Genomic DNA, 24,212 nt, shown 5'->3' with positions numbered 1-24,212 from the left:
CCCTGATATAAGAGGATACCACATCAGATGTTAACCTGAGTGCTGCTGCTTTTCTTAAAGAAGAAAGTAAAACATGCCTGTATCTCTATCAAAAGTGGAAAAGCAGCTGGCTCCCCTTCTCTCATTTATCTTACCCATCTGTTTCCTCTAGGCCTTTTGAGTCTGTAAGGCACTAAAATAAAATTAGTATTATACAAATACAAATTACTATACAAAATAATACAAATTACATTCTAGATATTTTTATGGTAAAATGGAGTATTTGGTAAAGTTACTAATAATAATATCAAGTATCCCAACAATAAAAAAATCTACTAGAAAAATCAATGCAAATTCATAGCATTTAGTATTTATGCTCAATATATAATATTTAAATACACGTTTTAAGAAGAAAATTACCTTTCAAGAGATGATTCAGATCCATTGTGTCATGTAGGACTTTCTGCTTGTGTCTGTGGTCTAAACTGGAGTCTAACACTGAAGAGGACTTTGAGTGATCAGGCTCATGTTTTTCTTTCCCTTTTCTGGATGACTTCAAATATTTTGAATTATTTTTCAAATCCTCAACATCTTCATATATTTCTTGGTTCACATTTTCTTGCTTTTTAACTTTCACTTTTTGATCATTTGCCATGCCCAGTTCAAAAGACTGAAGAGGGCTGATGTCTGGAGTTGATAAGGGAGTTACGTCGGTCACGGTATCTTCAGACTCCTCAGGGTAGTGGCCACATGTTGCTGTAGTACTTGAAGCCTGTGTTTCTGTCCATTTTATTCCTGACTTACACTTCTGTTTTGGTGATAGGAGGGTTACATCAGATACATGTTTCTTGGATGATGGAGATGAATCAGATAGATGGCTATCAGACCCTGCATCTAAACAATCTGTACCTGAACTTGAACGCGAGGAAGATAAAGAGGAGGAGGAAGAGGAACTGATTTTGCAATACTTTTTCCTTATGCTTTTTTTGACATGAGTAGGTGGTTTCACAGACTTGGACTTCACATGGTATTTCTTCCCATCATCGCTGCTTTCCTCCCCATCTGTATAGTAATCATCTTCACCTTCTTTTACAATTTTGGGAATACTATTTGGAATGGACAAGTTTATTTTAAGTCCTGTTGTAATATCACACAATGTTCGTGATTTTGAAAAGGTTGGCAATGAGAAAGCATTTACAGTTTGTGTAACATCATTCTCTACAGGGTGTCCTAGGGGAAATTTCACATTTCTTTCATTTCCCTTCCCAGTAAGATAATTTTCCTTTGTTTGGATGCCAGTGTTCAAGCTTACATTTTTTGTATCTTTATCTATTCTCTCTTTTGGGTCGTCATTTTGCTTGTCATAAACTGAGTTACTTTCACATTTCTTTGCTTCTTCAAAGTCACTGTCAAAGAAAGAATGGTCTACCTCACCTTCTAATATATCCCCAAACTGATCCATGATGGCAAAAATATATCTGAAAAAAAAAACGTAAACATCAGACAAAAGACTCCAAATACTTTCCATTTGTATACAATAATTTCCCCAAATTGACAAGCGTGGTTAATATATAAAGAGAAACAGTATAAAAACAACAACAACAACAAAAAAAAAACCTAAGTGATGATGGGGTTGTATGAGTAACAAATTCTATCAATTATCTGAAAAATAAATAACTCCCATAGTTAAGCTCACAAGAAAATAACAGATCATCAAGGCAGGGATGTTACAAACATGGATACCTAAGTGAACCTTAAGGAAAATCTGCCTTCTATAAATTAAGTACAACAAAACAAAGAAAAAATATACAAATTAAGTATAATTAGAGTTTTTAATAAGGAAAGGACAGAGTCAAAAAAAAACTCACAGGTCACCTCCCTTGAGAATAAAAGTGAAAAAATAAAAGAAAGGAAAAAAAGAAAAATCTCATAGAATCAGCTAAAGCAGCCCAAACACATAGGATTTTAGTGGAAGTCGCACAGTGAGGATTGACGTATTTCAGGACTTGTCCCCTTTCTGCTCCTTCACTGTGGTTAGGAAGGAAGAAACAGAGACAAGGAGATGATTCCTGTCAAGGTTCCCCATACATTCTTGAAGAGGAACAAAACTTCTGAGTCACACATAGAGGCTGCACAGGTATGTCAAACTTCTGAATATGTAATCGATCACAAACTATGCCAAAACCACACAGAAAATGAAAGGGGAAGAGTATATATGTCTTACTGTGTTAAAGGGGGCCTGACATAAGAGATATTTTACAGCAGACAGACAATGGCCGTCTAAAATGGAAAAATCAAGGCATATTATTCAGATGCATGGAGTTAAGTATTAGAAAAAATGGATTAAAATGTTCAAAGTAGTTGCCTTTATCGTGGGGCAGGGGGCACTGATTTCTGTGTTTCTTTTTTCCCTACAGACCACTGTTTTTGTTATAGACCTTAAATTACTAGTTGACCCGTAAATTTATATATTACTATGACACAAAACTAAAATTGATTTAAAATATTTAAATACTCTATACAGTTGAAATTACATTAGAAAGATCACTATAAAGTCATAGCCTTAAAAAAAATACTTTTCTATCTGTTAGTACAGTGGTCAAAGCAGCTGTGTCACATTACCTATTATTGATAACCTTAAGATGAGAATTGACCTTCTAATACTATTCTCCACAAAAAAAAACCCAGGACTCCTTGGCAGGCAGGGGACTGCATTTCTGGAGGCAAAGAGCCTGGAGCATCCTATTGTTGCTAGAAAGCACAATATTTACAAATATGCCCTGGGTGGAGGGAATCCAATAGAGGATCAGTTTAAAGGGGCTTCCACTGTCCAAGTCAGACAATTCAGCACTGAAAGAGAAAAAAGACAAATGTACATAAAAATGAAAAAATAATTCTATGAGGAGCCATGAGTCCACAGATATTTAAAAGTGAAAATAAAAATTTCCAATAATAAAACAGCAAAAAATGCAATTATGTGCTCACTATATTCATATAATTAATTCTATTTTACATCAAATCAGGCAGTAAAAGATTATGTAATCCGTATCCTAAACCAGCCACAGCACTCTGCAGCCTTTAATTGCTTAAGTGACAGTGCAACCTAAGAAAGATATTTTTTTAAGTACACGTATCATTTAAAAGTGAGCCAAACTTGTATTATTAATACTATTGTGATATGTTAACATGACAGGTTAAGGTATGTGTGGCAATACATTTTATCATTGGATTTTTGTTTGCCTTTAGTATTTTGAAGAGTTGAAAAGATTCCGATATATTAGATTCATAAAAATTTAACTGTCATCTACATTTAAACATAAGGGAATCTAATTGATTAAATCAGTAAGTTTAGACTTAGTTGGTTTTAATAAATAATATCTCAGTGCTTAGGAAGATTTCCTTTGCTAGATTTGTGAGTGTGCCTTGCCAGGTGTTTGAGGTACTTAAAAAAAATCAATACAATAAAAATTTGTGATGGTAATCAATTTAGCTAATGGTATACAATGTAGAGGAAAATTTAATATATTCTATCAGCTAAGTGAAGATTAATCAAAATACAAGTGAGTTTTAAAATTTTAATTTGTAAAAAGATCTTAAAATTTAAGAAATATTAGATTATAAAATTTATACCTAATAAACATTAAAATACAAGATTTATTATTTTCCATAGCATCGATTAATATCTTCTTTTCATCTTAAAATTCAAATTGACAGAGGGAAGCCTCTATCCCAAATCCCCAAAATATAAGACACTCGATAAGGTTTTATGTTTATTATTTATCTTTTGAGAAAGGGTCTTGCTTTGTCACCCAGGCTGGAGTGGAGGGACAGGATTTTAGCTCAGTGCCGTCTTCAACTCCTGGGCTCAAGTGATCCTCCCACCTCAGCCTCCTGAGTACCTGAACTACGGACATGCACCATGCACAACCACACCCAGGTTTTTCTTTCTTTTTTGAGATGGAGTCTCACTCTGTCACCCAGGCTGAAGTGCAGTGGTGTGCTCTCAGCTCACTGCAGCCTGAGTCTGCCAGGTTTCAGTAATTCTCCTGCCTCAGCCTCCCAGGAAGCTGGGATTACAGGCATGCACCACGATGCCTGGCTAATTTTTGTATTTTTAGTAGAGATGGCGTTTCACCATGCTGTCCAGGCTGGTCTAGAACTCCTGACCTCAGGCAATCGGCCCACCTCGGCCTCTCAAAGTGCTAGGATTATGGGGGCATGAGCCACCATGCCCAGCTTCTTATTTTCTAGAGACAGAGTCTCCCTATGTTGCCCAGTCTGGTCTTAAACTCTGGGCTCAGGTGATCCTCCCACCTCAGGCTCCCAAAGTGCTGGGATTACAGGAGTGAGCCACTGTGCTCGGCCTCCTAATGAAGTTTTTTTTTTTGGTTTTGTTTTTCTGAGACAAAGTCTCACTCTGTTGCCCAGGCTGGAGTGCAGTGGCACTATCTTGGCTCACTGCAATCTCCACCTCCCAGGTTCAAGCAATTCTCCTGCCTCAGCCTCCCGAGTAGCTGGGATTATAGGCATATGCCATTACATCTAGATAATTTTTGTATTTTAAGTAGAGATGCATTTCACCATGTTGGCCAGGCTGGTCTCAAACTCCTGACCTCAGGTGATCTGCCCGCCTCAGTCTCCCAAAGTGCTGGGATTACAGGCATGAGCCACTGCACTGACCATCTCAAGTAATTTATGAGAACTAAAACTTGTCTCTTTCAAAAGGCACTTAGCACTTTCAGAGCCATAAAAAAAACCTAAAAACTTTTGAATCAGTAACTTCCCTTCTAGAAATCTATCCTAAAGACATTATATTAAAAAGAAAAAGGAGGCCAGGAGCGATGGCTCACAACTGTAATCCCAGCACTTTGAGAGGCCAAGGCAGGTAGATCACCTGAGGTCAGGAGTTCAAGACCAGCTGGCCAACATGGTGAAACTCCATCTCTACTAAAAATACAAATTAGCCAGGTGTGGTGGCACGTGCCTGTAAACCCAGCTACTCGGGAGGCTGAGGCAGGAGAATCACTTGTACCCAGGAGGCGGAGGTTCCAGTGAGCTAAGAACACGCCACTGCACTCTAGCCCGGGAGACAGAGCAAGACTCTGTGTCAAAAATAAATAAATAAAAAGTAAAAAGGGGATTACAGCATTACTTGTAATACTGAAAAGCTTGTATACATAAATATTATGATTCTGTTAACATAATCACTTAGACCAGGAGTCAGCAGACTACTCGTCCATAAGCCAAATCTAGTCTGCCATCTGTTTTTGTAAATAAAATTTTATTGGAACACAGCCCCACTCACGGGTATAGGTATTGTCTCTCCCAGCTTTCACACTATGACTGTATTGCTGAGTAGTTGTGACTGAGACCCTAAGGCTCACACAGACTAAAATACTTACCATCAGATCCCTTACTGAAAAGTATGTAGGCCAGGCACTGTGGCTCACACCTGTAATCCCAGCACTTTGGGAGGCTGAGGCGGGTAGATCACCTCAGGTCAGGAGTTCGAGACCAGCCTGACCCACATGGTGAAGCCCATCTCTACTAAAAATACAAAAATTAGCTGAACGTGGTGGTGCACACCTGTAATCCTAGCCACCCGGGAGGCTGAGGCAAAAGAATCGCTTGAACCCAGAGTCAGAGGTTGCAGTGAGCTGAGATTGCACCATTACACTCCAGCCTGGGTGACAAGAGTGAGACTCCATCTCAAATAAAAGAAAAGTTTGTAGATCCTGGATTGATTGATTTATTTAACTTTTTTAAAAAAACAGGACCTCACTCCATCACCTAGGCTGGAGTACAGTGACAGGATTCTAGCTCACTGCAGCCTCCAATTCCTGGGCTCAAGTGATCCTCCCACCTCAGCTTCCAGAGTAGCTGGGACTACAGGTGCATATCACTGTGCCCAGCTTGCAGACCCTTGATTTAGATGATGTATGAACATGAAAAATACAGAATACAAAACTTTTCTATACTGAATTAATAATATAATTTACAGTTAAACAAAAACTGGGGGGAGGAGGGCATAAATTGACCTATTAAAAGAAAAATGACCAACAATCCCACTATGTATTTATAGTTCCATTACTGTTATCATAATAGTGTTTGTGTAATAAATTAGGCACAGAGGTGATGAGTGGAAGTCTGCTTAGTGGTTGAAAACAAATGAATGGTGTCAGATACACCCAGACTCAAAATATAATTCTGCTACTTCCCAGTTGTGTGATCCTGGGCATGCATACAGGATGTCCATCACAGCACAGCATCTATTACTGTTTGCAATAGCAACGCATGAAAAACAACTTCAATGTCTATTAAGAGGAAAACGAATAAACTATCTGCCAAAAAGGATACACTGAGTGAGATCTATAAAAATAACACTGAATAAAAGAGCAGAATTTAAAAAGCAACGAAGCTGGCACTGTGGCTCATGCCTGTAATCTCAGCACTTAGGGAGGCCAAGGTGGGAGGACTGCTTGAGCCCAGGAGTTCCAGACCACACGATGAGACCCCATCTCTACAAAAAATTAAAAAATAAAAATTAGCTAGGCACACTGGTGTGCCTGTAGTCCCAGCTACTCAGGAGGCTGAAGTGAGAGGATCACTTGTGCTCAGGAGGGTAACACTGCAGTAAGCAAGGATCACACCACTGCACTCCAGCCTGCGCTACAGGGCAAGAAGACCTAGTCTGAAAATAAATAAATAAGCAATGATATAATTACATAACACTTAAAACGTATACAAAACAATACTATATTCGTCATGAGCACAAACAGATAAGCCAAGTTATAGAACATGGATTGGAAGGGCATACATTAAATATTTAAGAGTATAAACCCAGTTGGGCGTGGTGGCTCACGCCTGCAATCCCAGCATTTTGGGAGGCTGAGGCGGGCGGATCACGAGGTCAGGAGATTGAGACCATCCTGGCCAACATGATGAAACCCTGTCTCTACTAAAAATATAAATAAATTAGCCGGTGTGGTGGCACACGCCTGTAGTCCCAGCTACTTAGGAGGCGGAGGCAGGAGAATTGCTTGAACCCAGGAGGCAGAGATTGCAGTGAGCTAAGATCTCACCACTGTACTACAGCCTGGACAACAGTCCAAGACTGGCTCTAAAAAAAAAAAAAATAATAAGAGTATAAACCCATGAGGGAGAGGAGAGGAGCAGTGTGGTCAGGTGAAGAAATATAAAAACTTGGGTAGACGCCTGCAATCGTGGGTCATCACAAACGTAAAGACTATGGCTGATCATAATCTAATTTCGCCCACTTGAGTTCAAAAAGAAAAACAAACTAAAATAGCCACTGAATGGTGAATAGGTCTTATAACACTGTCAAACTCCCAAAAATGTCACCTTTTTTGTAAGATAATTCACCTTTGAAAACGAAATGTCAAGCACTGGAATAAAAAGATACTGTGGATATCCCATAGTGTAATGGTGAGCACTCTGGACTCTAAAAAGAATTGTGGTTATTTTTTTTTTTCTTTCTTACTTTTTGTGTGGTTAAGAACACCTTTGCAATTAAAATTTTTTTAATTAAGTTTCTTCAAATTTCAAAAGTAAAATGGTTTAATAGCATAGCCCACGGCAATATTTTACAAATAGGTCACAACCCAGTATAAAATCAATTAAGTAGCTCATGTCAATCATTAAACTAAGAAAAGAAGTAGAAGACAGTATAACAATCAAGAGTGCATTACAGGCCGGGTGCCTATAATCCCAGCACTTTGGGAGGCCAAGGCAGGCGGATCACTTCATGCACGAGTTCAAGACCAGCCTGGCCAACATGGTGAAATCCCATCTCTACCAAAAATATAAAAAAATTACCTGGGCGTGGTGGCATGTGCCTGTAATCCCAGCTACTCAGGAAGCTGAGACAGGAGAATCGCTTGAATTTGGGAGGTGGAGGTTGCAGTAAGCCACGATTGTGCCACTGCACTCTAGCCTGAGCAATAGAGCGAGACTCCCTCTTAATTTTTTTTTTTTTAAAGACATGTAGTTTAAATTATAAATATAAAATAATCATTTTCTTGAGGCCACGTATGTTGGTGGCTCATGCCTGTAATCCCAGAACTTTAGGAGGCTGAGGCAGGCAGATCACCTCAGGTCATGAGTTTGAGACCAGCCTGACCAACATGGAGAAACCCCGTCTCTACTAAAAATACAAAATTAGCCAGGCGTGGTGGTGCACGCCTGTAATCCCAGCTACTTGGGAGGCTGAGGAAGGAGAATCGCTTGAACCTGGGTGGTGGCGGTTGCGGTGAGCTGAGACCGTGCCAGTACACAAGTCTGGGCAATGAGAGCAGAACTCTGTCTCAAAAAAATAAACAAACATTTCCTTGAAATTTGAAGAAACTGAAATCAGAAATTGAACTGATTAATCATAAGAGATGGATGATTACATTGTCTGAAGAAAGAAAGAGATCTTAAACATGACGAAAGAACAATTTTTACTCACAATCAAGTAATAAGTTTCTATTAAATGCTTGGCATAGAATATTACACATTTATATAACAGCCATGTAACTATTCCACTGAATGTCTCTGCTGGATTTTATTGGCAAATATATTAATAGGAACGTTAAAATTTTCTTAGTCCACTTAACAAATTATTCCAACCCTTATCCCTTAGAAAATTTTAAATCAAAAGCTAGAAATGATTAAGCTTAGTGAGGAAGTTATGTTGAAAGTCCAGGAGACACGCCAAAAGCTAGGCGTCTTGCGCCAGTTAGCCAAGTTGTGAAAGCAAAGGAAACATTCTTTTTTTTATTTTTATTTTTTCACATTGAATTCCTGCAGAAGGAAAAATTCTTGAAGGGAATTAAGACTGCTACTCCAGTGAACACAGGAATAAGAAAGTGAAAGAGTCTTATTGCTGACACGGACAAAGTCTGGATACACCAAGCCAGCTCCCACATTACATTTCCTTAAGCGCAAGTCTAGTCCAAAGCAAGGCCCTTACTTGCCTTCATCTTCTACGAAGGCTGAGAGAGGTGAAGAAAATATACAAGTCTCAAGCTATCAGAGGCTGTTTCATGAAGTTTAAGAAAAGAAGAAACCTCACTCAGCCAGGCACAGTGGCTCATGCTTGTAATCTCAAGATTTTGGGAGGCTGACCGAGGTGAATGGATCACTTGAGGTCAGGAGTTTGAGACCAGCCTAGTCTACATGGTGAAACCCCATCTCTACTAAAAACCAAAAATCAGCCAGGGGTGGTGGTAGGAGCCTGTAGTCCCAGCTACTTGGGAGGCTGAGGCATGAGAATGGTTCGAACTGGGAAGGCAGAGGCTGCAGTAAGCCAAGATCATGCCACTGTACTCCAGCCTGGGTGACAGAGCAAGAGAAGAAAGACAGAAAGAAAGAATTAAAAAAAAAAAAAGAAGCCTTCTCTATAACAAAGAAGTACAAGGTAAGCTGTGTGCGGTGGCTCACGTCTGTAATCCCAGCACTTTGGAGGCCGAGGCAGGTGGATCATCTGAGGTCAGGAGTTCGAGACCAGCCTGACAAACATGGTGAAACCCCATTTCTACTAAAAATACAAAATCAGGTGGTGTGGTGGCGGGCGTTGGTAATCCCAGCTACTCAGGAGGCTGAGGCAGGAGAACCACTGGAAGCCAGGAGGCAGAGGCTGCAGTGAACCAAGACTGCACCACTGCACTCTAGCCTGGGCAACAAGAACGAAACTCTGTCTAAAAAAAAAAGTACAAGGTAAAACAGCAAGTGTTGAAGGAGAAGCTACAGAAGATCTAGCTAAGAGAACTGCTGAATGTGGCTATAATAAACATCAGATTTCTAGTGTAGATGGAACAGCCTTCTATTGGAAAAGGATACCAACCATCTAGGATTCTTCATAGCTAGAGAGAGAAGTCAATGCCTGGCCTCAACACTTCAAACAACAGGCTGACTACTCTAGAGGCCGAGCCACAAGAATCACTTGGACCTGGGAGGCGCAGGTTGCAGTGAGCCAAGATCATGCCACTGCACTTCAGCCTGGGCAAGGCAGCAAGACTCAGTCAAAAAAAAAAAAAAAACTTAAGGGCCTTAAGAATTATTACACTAAATCTACTCTGCCTGTGGTCTACATATGGAATAAAAATCCCAAAGACAGCACGCCTATTTACAGCATAGTTTACTGAAAGTTTTAAGCCCACTGTTGAGATTGACTGCTCAGACAAAAAAAATTCAAGGTATTACTGCTCACTGACATATGTACCTAGTCACCCAATAGCTCTAATGAAGATGTACAAGATGAATGTTGTTTTCATGCCTGCTAACACAACATCCATTCTGCAGCCCGTGGATCAAGGAACCTTTCAAGTCTTATTTTTCAAGAAATACATTTTATAAGGCCGTATTTGTCATAGATAGTAATTCCTCTGACAGATTTTAGTAAAGCAAATTGAAAACCTTCCCCATTAAGAACACTTACGATTCACAGGAGGAGGTCAAAATATCAACATTAATAAGAGTTTGGAAGAAGCTGATTCCAACCCTTATGGATTACTTTAAGGGACTGAAGACTTAAGTGGAGGAAGAACCTGCAGCTGTGGTAGAAATGGCAAGGGAACCAGAATAAGAAGTGGAGCCTGGTATTTTAGAAGGCCAAGACAGGAGGACCAGTTGAGCCCAGGAATTTTAGACCAGCCTGGGCAACATAGTGAGATCCTGTTTCTTAAAGGAAAAACTAAATTGCAAAATTAGCTAGACAAGGTGGCTCATGCCTGTAATCCTAGCACTTTGGGAGGCTGTGGCAGGCAGATGACTTGAGGACAGTAGTTTGAGACCAGCCTGGTCAACACAGTGAAACCCCGTCTCCACTAAAAATACAAAAATTAGCTAGGTGTAGTGGCACATGCCTGTAATCCTAGCTACTTGGGAGGCTAAGGCAGAGGAATCACTGGAACCTGGGAGGTGGAGGCTGCAGTGAACCAAGCTCGCATCACTGCACTACAGCCTGGGTGACAGAGTGAGATTCTGTCTCAAAAAAATTAAAAAAAAAAATAGCTGGGTGCAGCGGCATGTGCCTGTAGAGGCTGAGCCAGAAGGATCACTTGAGCTGGGGCGGTAGAGGCTGCACTGAGCTGTAATCATGCCAACGCACTGCAGCTTGGGTGACAGAACAAGACCCTGTCTCAAAAAAAGAAAAAATAAAGTAGAGCCTCAAGATGTAACTGAATTGCTGCAATCTCATAATAAAACTTGAACAGATGAGGACTTGCTTTTTATGGATGAGCAAAGAGAGCAGTTTCTTGAGATGGAATTTACTCCTGGTGAAGAAGCTGTGAACATTGTTGAAATGACAACAAATTTAGATGTAGCATACTCCATAAACTTAGCTAATACAGCAGCAGCAGGATTTGAGAAGATTTGACTTCATTTTAAAGAAGTTTGACTGTGGATAAAATGCTGTCAGGAAGCATCACAAGCTACAGAAATCTTTTGTGAAAAGAAGAGCCAATCGATGCAGCAAAGTTCATTATTGTCTTATTTTTAAAAATTGCCACAGCCATCCCAATCCTCAGCACTCACCACCCTGATCACTCAGCAGCCATCAACACTGAGGCAAGACCCTCCACCAGCAAAAAAAAAAAAAAAAAAAACAACTCCCTGAAGGCTCAGATGATTGATAGCATTTTTTAGCCATCAATTATTTTTTAGATAAGGTAGGTACATTTTCTAACCAGAATACCATTGCATCCTTAACAGACCACAGTATAAACATAACTTTTATATACACTGGGAAACCAAAAAACTCATGTGACTCGCCTTATTGCAATATTTGCTTTATTGTGGTGGTCTGCAACCAATCAAAATATCTAGAAGGTATGCCTGTATTTACCTTCCCATAGTTTAAACCCCTAGAGATCTGACCCTCCACCCCATTTTATGATCTTTTCATGTTATATCTCCACAGTTTATCATCTTTTAAACACTGTATAGAAACTTTCTGGCCTATCCACTTCTTTTCTAGGAAAGCCCTGTATCATTGTACAAATTAACATCAAGGATAGGCACAGTGACTCACGCCTGTAATCCCAGTACTTTGGGAGGCCGAGGTGGGTGGATCGCGAGGTCAAGAGATCGAGACCATCCTGGCCAACATGGTGAAACCCTATCTCTACTAAAAATACAAAAATTAGCTGGGCATGGTGGTGTGCGCCTGTAATTCCAGGTACTCGGAGGCTAAGGGCAGGAGAATCGCTTGAACCAGGGAGTAGGAGGTTGCAGTGAGCTGAGATCGTGCCACTGCACTCCAGTCTGGTGACAGGAGACCAAAAAAAAAAAAAAAAAAAAAAAATCACCTTGTTTCAACCTAGTTTCCTTGAGAGTTTCCTGCCCTCTGCCCTATTCTCTGACCCCTCCAGATACAACATGAGAAATATGCCTTTATCTCTATTTCCATGGTAAGGTCATGCAGTCCCCAAGAGCTAGAAGTCAACTGCCTCCCTAAGTGGTCATAGTCCATGTGCAGTGGTGCATAGTCCAGTGCCTATGAGACTTTTCAGGTTTAAATTTCGGTTAATAAAATCCAAGAGTTATTGTAAAGACTTAAACATTCATGTGACTTAACTCACAGGAAAATTTACCCAACAATCCCATCCACTAAACAATTCATAAGATAACATTTACTCTTAAGTGTGATTCAATTTACCACAGAGACTAAGAAAAATGACTTAAGGTAGTTAAGTATCTCTTTACAACAGCTAGGAAAGGGTAAAAATTAAAGGATAGTTCATCAGACCATAACAACCATCTATCTGGTGTTCAAGCAAGGCAGTTTTGCCAGGTGGGGCACGGTGGCTCACGCTTGTAATCCCCGCACTTTGGGAGGTCGAGGCAGGAGGATCGCTTGAGCCCAGGGGTTGGACGCTGCAGTGAGACGTGATCGTACCACTGCGCTTAAGCCTGGGCCACAGAGCGAGACCATTACTCAAAAAAGAAAAAAAAAAAAAAAAGAGAGAGAGAGGGGTTTTTGCCAAAGCTGCCCGAGATGTACTGGACACGCCCCACTTGCACAGGTCCTACAAACCAGCAATAACAATACTAGTGCTTTCACCAGTCATCAGGAAAATACACAGAACAGCACCGGGTACTTTTTAAACTGTCATCTTGTTACTGTGACATTACATTTCTGTAGTTAAATAGTACAGTAGGCCTCCAATAAGATATCCAACTGGGTACACGAATAATCCCGGCCAGAATTAAACACCTGTTTCCAGGAACTCGAGGCTCTCGTCCCCACCCGCTCCCGACCCCGAAAGGCGGAAGACAAGTAACAGCCCCTCGGGCATCGCGGGTCAGTTTCCAGTCCCTGGAGGTGGGCGGCAGTCATCAGGGCCTGGCATGTGGTCGCGGCCCAATCTCAACTCGGGGCCGACCCTGACCCTCAATGCCACCCGGAACGCGTAAGAGAGCGGGACCTGCCGTTCCCACTGGGGACCACGGTGGGGCGGCGCCGGGACCCGCCGCCGCGGGCGCCTTTGTCGTGGGGGCGCGGCCTCCCACCGCCCGCGCAGGCTTCGTTAAACCCACCCCGAGTACTCGCCGCCGCCTGGGCTCCGGAGTGCGAAAACGGATCCTAACGGAAAGGGAACGTGCCGGGCGCGCCGCGGGCAAGAGGCAGGAGCCGCTCGCGCGCCTCTCACCTGTGAGCCTCAACCGCCACAGCCCCACGCGCGGCGCTGGCGCGCTCCCGCTGCCCTGAGCCCGCGCTTCCGGAGGCGGAGACAGCGGAAAGGGAAAGGAGGGGCGGCGCAGGGCGGGGCGCTTTGAGCGCGAGGCGGGGGCGCACCGTGGGCCTCCTGTGGGCCTCTCGCGGCCTTCGCGGCGGGCGTCACAGAGCGCGGTGGGCCAGCGGCCGGGCCCCGGCTCCATGCGGGCGGAGCGGAGGTCGGGCCGGGCAGCAGCACACGGGAAGAGCCGCGGAGGAGGGCAGTCTAGCCCGCGCGGTTGCCAGGGCGCCCTGGAGGCGTTACTGCTGCTCCACGCTGCCTGGGGTGGCGTGCTGAGGTCCCGTGGTTATCGTGTGTTAATAGGGAAAGCTGCCTGGATTATCTTGTAATTCTCTACCAAAACAAGAATAAAAACGGACGGCGGTTGTGTGTTTGTGATATTTTCTATCAGCAAAGTTCAGTTCAGACCACTAGTTGGTTCTGTGGGCCAGAGACTGGTAGCAGAATGGAAAGTCCTTTGCGGAGGGGTAAACGAGGTGGGTAGTTAAAACAATCTAAGGTAAAAATGATCTCTGCAGAATATGTTGAACGCAATAACTTCACGTTGAACTTTCAGGTATGGTAGGATGATGGCACCCCAAAAATGTGCACCTCCTAATCCCCACAACACGTGAATATGTCACTTTATGTGGCAGACAGGATTTAGCCGATGTGATTAAGGATCAAAATGGGAAGATTAACCTGGATTATCCAGTGGACCCAATGGAATCACAAAGGTCCTTATAAGAGGAAGACAAGTTCAAAGTTAGTAGTGGGAGCTGTGAGTCCAGAAGCTAGAGGTTGGAGTGATGTCAGAAAGCGGCAGTGAGCCAAGGAATACAGGTAGAAGCTGCAAAAGGAGGAAACGTGTTCTCTCCTGAAGACTCTGGAAGGAACGCCAGCCTGCAAATTTTGGTTTTAGACTTCAGACCTTCACCACTTTAAGACAATAACTTGTGTTGTTTTAACTAATTTAAATTTGTAGTAATTTGTTATAGCAGCAATGGTACACAATCCAGAAGGTACTCAGTATAAATATTGTTCACAGCTAAGTGCAAAAAGGATGTCCCTAGGAGTTCCAATAAGGATTGTCTCTATTTTCATCCTTCACAATATATTTTGTACTTGTTGGTCTTAATTACCAAAAGGATAATCAATTCTCTTTTTGTTGTCTAAAAGAAAGCATTGGCTGGGTGAGGTGGCTCACACCTGTAATCCCAGCACTTTGGGAGGCTGAGGTGGGTGGATCACCTGAGGTCAGGAGTTCAAGACCAGCCTGGCCAACGTGGTGAAACCCCGTCTCTACTAAAAATACAAAACAGCTGGGCATAGTGGCATGAGCCTGTAGTCCCAGTTACTTGGAAGGCTGAGATAGGAGAATCGCTTGAACCTGGAAGGTGGAGGTTGCAGTGAGCAGAGATCATGCCATTGTACTCTAGCCTAGGCGACAAAGCAAGACTGAGTCTCAAAAAAAAACCACTTTCCAGGGATAGATGTTTAAACTGTGATCAGCTGGGTGTGGTGGCTCACATTTGTAATCCCTGCACTTTGAGAGGCCGAAGTCGGTGGATCACCCAATGGAGACCAACCTGGCCAACATGGTGAAACCTTGTCTCTACTAAAAATACAATAATTAGCCGGGTGTGGTGGCGCACATCTGTAATCCCAGCTACTTGGGGGGCTGAGGCACAAGAATTGCTTGAACACGGGAGGCAGCGGTTGCGGTGGGCCCAGATCATGCCACCACCCTCCAGTGTGGGCAACAAAGTGAACCCCTGTCTCAAAATAAGTAAATAAATAAATAATAAAATAAACTGTGGTCAAAAGTTTATCTTACAAAGGACTTGAGTAGATATTCCTCCAAAGAAAATATACCAGTGGCCAAAAAAGATACTCAATATCACTAATTAGGGAAATGCAAGTCAAAACCACAATGAGATAGATACCAGTTCACACCCAATAGGATGGCTTTTGTCAAAAAAAAAAAATAAGGACTGGCAAGAATGTGGAAAGATTGAAACCCTTGCGCATTGCCTGCGGGAATGTAGAATAGCTCAGCCACTGTGGAAAATGGTATGGCATGTTCTAAAAAACTTGAACATAGAATTATATGACCCAGCAATTCTCTTCTGGACATATATACTAGAAAAAAGTGAAAGCAGTGTCTCAAACAGATATTTGTATACCCATGTTCATAGCAGTATAGCCAAAAGGTAGAAACAACTCAAGTGTTCATCAACAGACAGATGAAACAGAATGTAGTAGATATATAAAATGGAATATTACTCAGCCCATGACCTGTGTGCCTCTGGTCCAAGTTACAACATGAAGATATTCTGTAGGACAGACAGAATGGAAGATGTATTAATGTTCTCCAGAGAGACAGAACCAAAAGGAAATAGATAGATATATGAGAAGGAATTTATTAGAGAAATTGGCTTACATGATTATGGAGGCTGAGAACTCTGATGATACACCCCTTCGCCAGCTGGACAGCCTGGAAAGCTGGTAGTGTGGCTCAGTTCAACTCCGAAGGCCTCAGTACCAGGGAAGCAGATGGCAGTAGGCCTGAGAATCCAAGAGGCTGCTAGTGTAACCTGGAGTCTCAACGCCAGAGAGCCTGGAGTTCTGATGTCCAAGGAGAGAAGAAGAGTCTATTCTAGCTTCAGGGCACAGAGGAATCCACCTTTTTGTTCTTTCTGGGCCACAGCTGATTGGATGGTTCCTGCCCACATTAAGGGTGCATCTTCCTCACTCAATCCACTAACCCAGGGGCAATCTTCTTGGGAAACACCCTCAGAGACACACCCAGAAATAATCCTTTGCCAGTTCTCCAGGTAATCCCAATGCAGTCAAGTTGACACCTAAAATTAACCATTGTCACAATTCTTATCTTACCTCACCTCTCAATGTTCCTCAAATCTCACAGGGTGGAGGCTGAACTACTATTTGTTAAATAAATGTACAAAGTGGTAATGCTGATTTAGCAGCAATACATTTCTCCAAAGAATATATACATATATATTCTTATATGAATGTGCTTTGAGGTAGTTTTCTGACTCCAGGCTTACATTTCTTCATGTCTGCATTACTCTTGGAAACAATACAGATGGGTGTATTGCAAAGATCATGGTGTTAAGAGTTATGGCCTGGGCTGTCAGTAAGTTTCAAACCAGTCTCCCCTTCTCCCCTTTACCGATTCAAGTTATAAAGTTATAATCACTTAGCCTTGTCAGCAGGCTGGCTAAGTTGCTGCTATTCTCACAAAACTACTATTCCGTTTTTTTTTTTTTTTTTTTTTTTTTTTGGAGATAGGATCTTGCTTGGTTCCTCAGGCTGGAGTGCAGTGGTGTGACCTGGGCTCACTGCAACTTCCAACTCCCGGGTTCAAGCAATTCTCCTGCCTCAGCCTCCCGAGCAGCTGGGATTATAGGCACATGCCACCACACCTGGTTGATTTTTGTATTTTTAGTAGAGATGGGGTTTTGCCATTTGGCCAGGCTGGTCTCGAACTCCTGACCTCAGGTAATCGGCCCACCTCAGCCTCCCAAAGTGCTGGGATTACAGGTGTGAGCCAACGTGCAAGGCCTAAGACTATCCATTTTTAAGCACGGAATACAGGTCAGGGGCAAGAATTTAACTTTTTTTTTTCTCCTCTTCTGTAATATGAAATGACTAAATCACAGACTTCTTAGGCAGCACCATGGCATAGTGATTAAATGCACAAGCTCTGAAGCTAGACCACATGGAGCAAGAACCAAATCCTACTTTGGGAGGCCGAGGCGGGTGGATCACGAGGTCAAGAGATTGAGACCATCCTGGTCAACATGGTGAAACCCCGTCTCTACTAATACAAAAAATTAGCTGGGCATGGTGGCGCGTGCCTGTAATCCCAGCTACTCAGGAGGCTGAGGCAGGAGAATTGCCTAAACCCAGGAGGCGGAGGTTGCGGTGAGCCGAGATCGCGCCATTGCACTCCAGCCTGGGTAACGAGCGAAACTCCGTCTCAAAAAAAAAAAAGAACCAAATCCTAGTTCTGTTACTTATTAGTTTTGTAATGTTAAGCACGTTATCTTACCTCCTGTGCCTCAGTTCTGTAACAATATCCGTTAGGGTTGCTGTGAAGATTAAATGGAGAATAGTATCTGGCATACAGTAAGTGCTGTTAGTTACTATTATGGTGAGCCAGGGCTTAAACTGAAGAATTAATTTAAATGTATCATTAAAGCCTTGAGAATATAGTCCTTGGCATGTAAATTATCAAAAAACATAGATTTGGTTGTTGGTGATAACAAGCCGCTATGCTTTATTTGAAATAACTTGGGTTTGTAGGGTACAGAAACTTTTTTGTTGTTGTTGAGAGGGAGTCTCACTGGGTCGCCCAGGGGCGAACTGCAACCTCTGCCTTCTGGGTTCAAACAATTATTCTGCCTCAGCCTCCCGATTAGCTGGGACTACAGGCGCAAGCCACCACACCCAGCTAATTTTTTGTATTTTTAGAAGAGACGGGTTTCCCCGTGTTAGCAAGGATGGTCTCAATCTCCTGACCTCGTGATCCGCCCGCCTCGGCCTCCCAAAGCTCTGGGATTACAGGTGTGAGCCACCGCTCCCGCGACCGGTAACTTATTTTGATCATCACCTTGGCGTGGCAAAGTCACATCTAGCATGAGGCACCCTCCGTTTTTGATTTGCCAGGTATAAGAAAGAATGAAGTGGAATGTAGTTGGTCCGAGTGTTGTGGGTTATTGTTAAGCTAATTTAACATTGTTTCCTCCCACAACCACGCTTCACTAGCAAAAAAAAAAAAAAAGAAAGAAAGAAAAAAGAACGAAGTGCCCATGAATACCAATTAATACTAAAAGCAAAAGCTACGTTTGACACTTTATTAGTCTTAGTAGTAATTGCCAGTGTTTAAGTAGCCTATTGGCAACTACTGAGCAAGCATTATCTGTATATTACTGGCTGGGACTATGATAGAAGAAAAGGCAAATATATACTCTCAAAATTATTTGGACTACTTTTCTTTGCGTAGGTGATAGCATGTACTGAATAGTTGGCAAAAAAAAATATATATATATACATACATATATTGGGGCCAAAGTGATTATGGGCAGCCGCATGCACCCTGTTGCACCTGGCCGACTTATTTGGACTTTTCCATAGCGAGGAATTGCAGGCTTCATTTACTCCACCGCACGTGTCTGATTCCTTCCCTAAGGCGGCAGGGTGGTAAAGGGAAGGTTGTTAGAAACTCCGTGACGGGGGGTCGGGAACGGTTGCCTAGTTAATCTAAACAGCGAATGAAAATCAGGCAGAAATGTTGCGGGATGTAAGCAAGGCAAAGAGGGAGAATTACGGGATCACCTGAGCTCGGGAATTACCAGCGCCGCTGACACCTGCAGCAAAATTTTCCATGAACAGACGGCACCGTGTGAAGGCGGAGAGGAGCGCGGGAGAAAGCGGCGTGCGCCGCGCTGGGTCGCGCCCCTACCCGTGGGGCCGCGGCCCGGACCCCGCCCCCGCACCGTGGGTGGGCGCCTCCCGGCTGTCACTCAACGGCCGCGGTGGCTCCGGGCCCCGCCCGACACGCACTTCAGGGCGGCCCCGCCCCGCCCGCGTCAGGCTCTCCGGGCTTCAGTCACTACACGGTGGGGCTCCCTGGCTGCGCCCGGCCCAGCAGCTGCGGGGTCGCGGAGAGGGGCGCGGCGGCGTCTGCGGGGGCCGCTCCTTCGGTGGGCCGCGGGCGAGGCATGAGCGCGGGCTCCCCCTGCCTCCGGAGCGCCGGCGGGGAACCGCGGGGCGGGAGATGTGCCTGTCCTTAGCGGCCCAGGAAGCAGCATGCACCCTGATGCGACCAACAGCTGCGGCGCCGGCCTCAGCCCCACGCGGGCCGCAGGCGCCGGGGGCCGTCCTGTCCCGGGCTTCAGGGGCGAGCGGCGGCCGGAGTCTCCGGGGGACGCGGAGGCGGCAGCGGCGGCGCCGGGGGGCCTGGGCGGCTGGAGCTGGCGGGGACGCGTGGCAGTGGCCGCACTCGCCGCCGTGGCTCTCTCTTTACTGGGGCCCGGCGGCGGGGAGGCGGCGGGAGCCGTGGGGCCGAGCTCCGTCCTGCTCAGGCTCAGCCTGTACCTGAGCTGCGCCGCGGCCGCCTTCCTGCTGGGGACCCTGTTCGCCCTCGTTTGCAGGAGTCCGCGCACCCCGCCGCCCGACTTCGCAGCCTCCTGGAGCCGGTTGGCCGCGACCTCAGCCGCTCGCCGCCCGCCGGGGGTAAGTGCCCGACTCCTGGCCGCTCGACTCCGCTGGCCCTCCCCGCTTCCGGTGCCCGCGCCCCGGGGGGGCCGCGACATGCCCTCTTCGAAGCGGGAAGCCGGGAGCCGCGGGGTTGGGGTGTGGGCCCGGCGGTGGACGCGAGCGTTCCCCGGCGCCCCCCGCCAGTCGGGCACCGGGCTCCGCGAGGCTGGCGGAGATGCGCGTTATTAGGCTCTGTAGTCACTCGACAACCATCCTCAGTCACAACCCTGACGGTCTCCCCAGACCTTCGGTGTCGCTTGCGGTGGGAGAGGAAGAAGGGTTCACAGCGTTCGCTGTACGCGGGCTCTGCCCTCGGTCCTGGCGGTCCACTTGGTTCTTCTGGCCGTTCTCGGTGGGTGGGGGGGCAACTTTATGACCGTTTGCTGATGGGGAAACTTGGTTTGGTCACCGGCCCCAGCACTTCACCCCAAACCCGCGTACCCTTCCCACCACACCATCCTGCATTTAACCGTGCTGATAAGTATTAGAGTAGTGCAGTCCCGCTGGCTTCTGTGATTTGGAAAGGGGATGCCAATAATCACTGGTTTTTAACAAAAGGAAGGCCATCCTCAGCGCGCTGTGAGACCTTGGGGCTGGGGTTAGGGAATGTGGGAAAGAACGCTGTTTTAAATGAGCACTTCTCTTCCTCAGTGCCAAACCCACTGCCCTTTCTTCCACATTCCTTCTCATAACCCCTTAAAGGAAACTTTATTTTAGCCTAGCTTAACACTCACTGCTTCACTGAGTGATACCATCATTCTACTGAAATTGCCCCAAACGCTTTGGGTAAGAGAAATGGCAGTGGCTCAACTTCATGAGAATATTTGTTAATGACCAGTGTCCCCAGGGTTTGCATTTGCTTATCACATGACGTGCTTATTCCTTTATTCCCCTCCATACGTTTATTTTTTTTAAAAGGCATCACACTTTACCAAGTTACTCCGTTAGTTCAGAATGCAGCGCTGAGATAATGGCGGAAGGCTTTCGTAGGTAACAGACATTTCGCTCAGTAGGCTGATAAACAAGGCAGTGATTAAGGAACAGACAACTCCTGTTTTTAGAAGTGGTCTCAAAAATTAGTAACATTTGTTTCTCTTACAAAATCTTCACTTAGCCATCCATTTTTCATATCTTATTTAGCAGGAGTTGGGGAGCAGATGTGTCTTTCCTTTTGCTTTTTTTCTACAATGACAAGGACCCTGAGATTTTACTAGTTGGTTTGTTGATCAATAAAATATGTCTTGATTCTTGAGTACTGGAAGATGTTATAATTGATTCAGTAAATATTGAGTATCTTGTGTGAGTCAGGTACTGTTTTGGAAGCTGAGGTTGAATCAACAAGACAGAAATATCCTGCTCTCCGAAGATCGTATAGGGGACCAGGCAATGAATAAATGCTGTGGGATAGCGATACATGCTTCTGAAACAGTGATTAAGAGTTATGTGACCAAGAGGGACTAGTAGGGGACAGTTTAGAGGGTGAGGTCAAGATCAAAGTCTTAGTATTGCAGTCCATCTCCCAGGGCATTGTTATGGGTTAGCACTCTGTTGCCTGGAAAATGCATTTCCCCAAATCTCCCAACTCACTTACACCTGTGGGTAGGTAAAACGTGAATTGTCATCTAGAGAGATTGTTCAGTAGAGGAATTGGAGAAGACAGTAACTTAAAGGTGACAGAGAAAATGAGAAATAAGAAAATAACACATTAGTCTGGGTACAGGTTTTGCCATGTTGCCCAGCCTGGCCAAGATGGTGAAAACCCATCTCTACTAAAAATACAAAAATTAGCTGGGCATGGTGGCAGGTGCCTATAATCCCAGCTATTCAGGAGGCTGAGGCAGAGAATTGCTTGCACCTGGGAGGTGGAGGTTGCAGTGACTGAGATCGCACCACTGCAGTCTAGCCTGGGTGACACAGCAAGACTCCATCTTAAAAAAAAAAAAATTTAAAAATTAAGTTTTTAAAGTGAATTAGGAAATTACATTCTAAGTTATATATTGCTTAGAACTGAAATACATTTCATTCACATAAAATTCAATTTTCTTTGTAGTACTGATGCTGTTTACTCAAGCCTCTAGTGCTGTATTTCCAATTACTTGTGTATGCTTTTTTTGTTGTTGTTGTTTTTCTTGCTTTGGGACAGTCTACTCTGTCCCACACAAGCCACCACGCCTGGCTAATTTTTTGTAGGTACATGGGCCTCAAGCGATCCTCCTGCCTCAGCCTCCCAAAGGTCTACAATTATATCCATGAGCCACCATGCCTGACTGTGTGTGCTTTTTAAATGTTCTCCTCTTTATGAATGGAAGAGTGGGAAGCAGAAGCATGTGGTGTAGTATAAAATATCTACAGTCAGTGATGTGGGAGCTGGACCACACAGGTCAGCTAACATATGTGGAGGGGGAGTCTGTTTAGCAGTGAACCAAATGGAACTACTTAGAATAACTGACTACTATACAAATTTGGATTCAGCATGAAGAAGAGAATTCTCATTTATTCCTGTATATTTTGAGTTCTTCTAGTGTGAGCTAGACATGTTAGGCACTGGGATCAGTCTTTCTATCTATATATCCTTCCTTATTTTATCTTCTTGACTTCAATACTGTTAAACATAGGCAACTAGAGAAGTCTCACTGAAAAGGGAAAAGGTGAGACCCGGTACCTTAAAAAAAATAAAAAATTGGGTGCTTAGCAGAATATCGGAAACTAAAGGCCACTGCCATGTGAAGAAAGCATTAATGAAAGACTTCGAAGTTTAGCCAGAAAGTAGTTTAACAAGACCATCGAATCGGATTAATAAGCATTTACTGAATATCTGCGACATACCTCATATTTCGACCTTGTAAGATAATTTTGTTGTCCAGTTAGTTGCTGAGTGCCAGTGTCAGGCACAAAGTATATGCTCAGTAGATGGATTTTTATATGAACAATTTTAAGTATCCAACTGACATTTTTAGGTCTGAAATTTGAACTGCAGTTTCCTAGAGAAGGGTCAAAGCTTTGCAATAGGTGGCGTTAAGAACTGGAATAGTGCTTTCTGTAAGCACATGTCACTGATTTTGGTGTTAGGGAGGATTCTAAGATGCATAATAGTGCTCCCTTCCTGCCCTCTCCAGCCCAGTAGATTAGACCCACTGGGAGGACTGGATGGGAGAGCAGATGTTTGTAGAGACAGACAGTAAACACATTCACATAGCAATCTACTGCTCCAGTTGGCTTGGATCAGACTGCTAGGATTCCTAAATGAGTTCTTTTACTAATACAAATGTTCTTTGAGTAAAACAAACTCATTTAGTTACTCGAGGGGAAAAGGAAAAGAAACAGGAATTAGGGAGACTATACGCAGCCTCTTTGTGGCTTTTCCTTTGTTATGCTAATGTGATAAACTAATCCTCAGTCATTTGATAATGGATAATGGCATATAATATATTTACTGTCTTCAGAATATTCTTTTTTTTGCATTTTAACTAGGAGATTTAAGTCATGGTGGCCATTGAGAAAAATACTTTTGAGGAAGGTGACTTTTTGAAAACCTTAAATCATAGGATCCTACCTGTCTGTAGTATAAATATTGTTTAATTTTTTTTTTTTTTTTGAGACAGGATCTGACTCTCGCCCAGACTGGAGGGCAGTGGTACCATCTTGACTCACTGCAACCTCCTTCTCCTGGGCTCAAGCCATCCTTCCACCTCCCACTTCACCCTTCTGAGTAGCTGGAACTACAGGTGTGTACTACCAGCTAGTTTTTGTATTTTTGGTAGAGGCCAAAACACCATGCCTGGGGTTTCGCTATATTGCCCAGGCTGGTCTTGAACTTCTGATCTCAAGTGATCCACCCACCTTGGCCTCCCAAAGTGCTGGGATTACAGATGTGAGTCACCTCACCTGACTTAAATTCATAATTTTTAACTCAATTTTTTCCATAGGTTGCACAATTATATAATTAAAAAAGCATCCAGAAAGGTATAGAGTGAAAAACATCTTCCCTCTAGGCAGCCACTATTAATAGTTTCTGTTTATTCCAAATACATTTGACACACATATAGGCACATACAAATACGTATTCAAAAGGAGAAGTTTTTGATACATGTAATCTTGGTATGTGAACAGTGATTACACATAAAGGAAAATTGTTTTCTGTATCTTCTGTCATGATGGAACTATTAAGGTTAGTTGGCACTATTAAGGCTAGTCAGCATAAGATGATTCTATATGAATAGTGAT

General features: G+C 43.8%; 2 protein-coding genes across 3 annotated transcripts in view; one reads left to right on the top strand and one right to left on the bottom strand.

Annotated features, from left to right (window-relative positions):
- CFAP97 (cilia and flagella associated protein 97) overlaps window positions 1–13,686 on the bottom strand; it is a 31,559-nt gene extending 17,873 nt beyond the window's left edge. Inside the window, exons 1-2 of the mRNA XM_012452850.3 lie at window positions 13,635–13,686; window positions 400–1,457 (exon numbers count right to left, since the gene is read on the bottom strand). Coding sequence (XP_012308273.2) covers window positions 400–1,441 — 1,042 coding nt within the window. The 5' untranslated portion in view covers window positions 1,442–1,457; window positions 13,635–13,686. The remainder of the gene's footprint in view (window positions 1–399; window positions 1,458–13,634) is intronic.
- Window positions 13,687–19,538: 5,852 nt separating this feature from the next.
- The window catches only part of SNX25 (sorting nexin 25), a 156,531-nt gene continuing 151,857 nt past the window's right edge, over window positions 19,539–24,212 (top strand). For both annotated transcript variants that reach the window (XM_064369782.1, XM_064369776.1), the window contains exon 1: window positions 19,539–19,964. In XM_064369782.1, the coding sequence (XP_064225852.1) occupies window positions 19,539–19,964 (426 nt within the window). The remainder of the gene's footprint in view (window positions 19,965–24,212) is intronic.

Source organism: Aotus nancymaae, unplaced genomic scaffold, assembly GCF_030222135.1.
Source record: "Aotus nancymaae isolate 86718 unplaced genomic scaffold, 86718_ANA_hifiasm-v0.15.2.pri h1tg000006l, whole genome shotgun sequence".
NCBI lineage: Eukaryota > Metazoa > Chordata > Mammalia > Primates > Aotidae > Aotus > Aotus nancymaae.
This window is presented reverse-complemented; position numbering and strand designations above follow the sequence as displayed.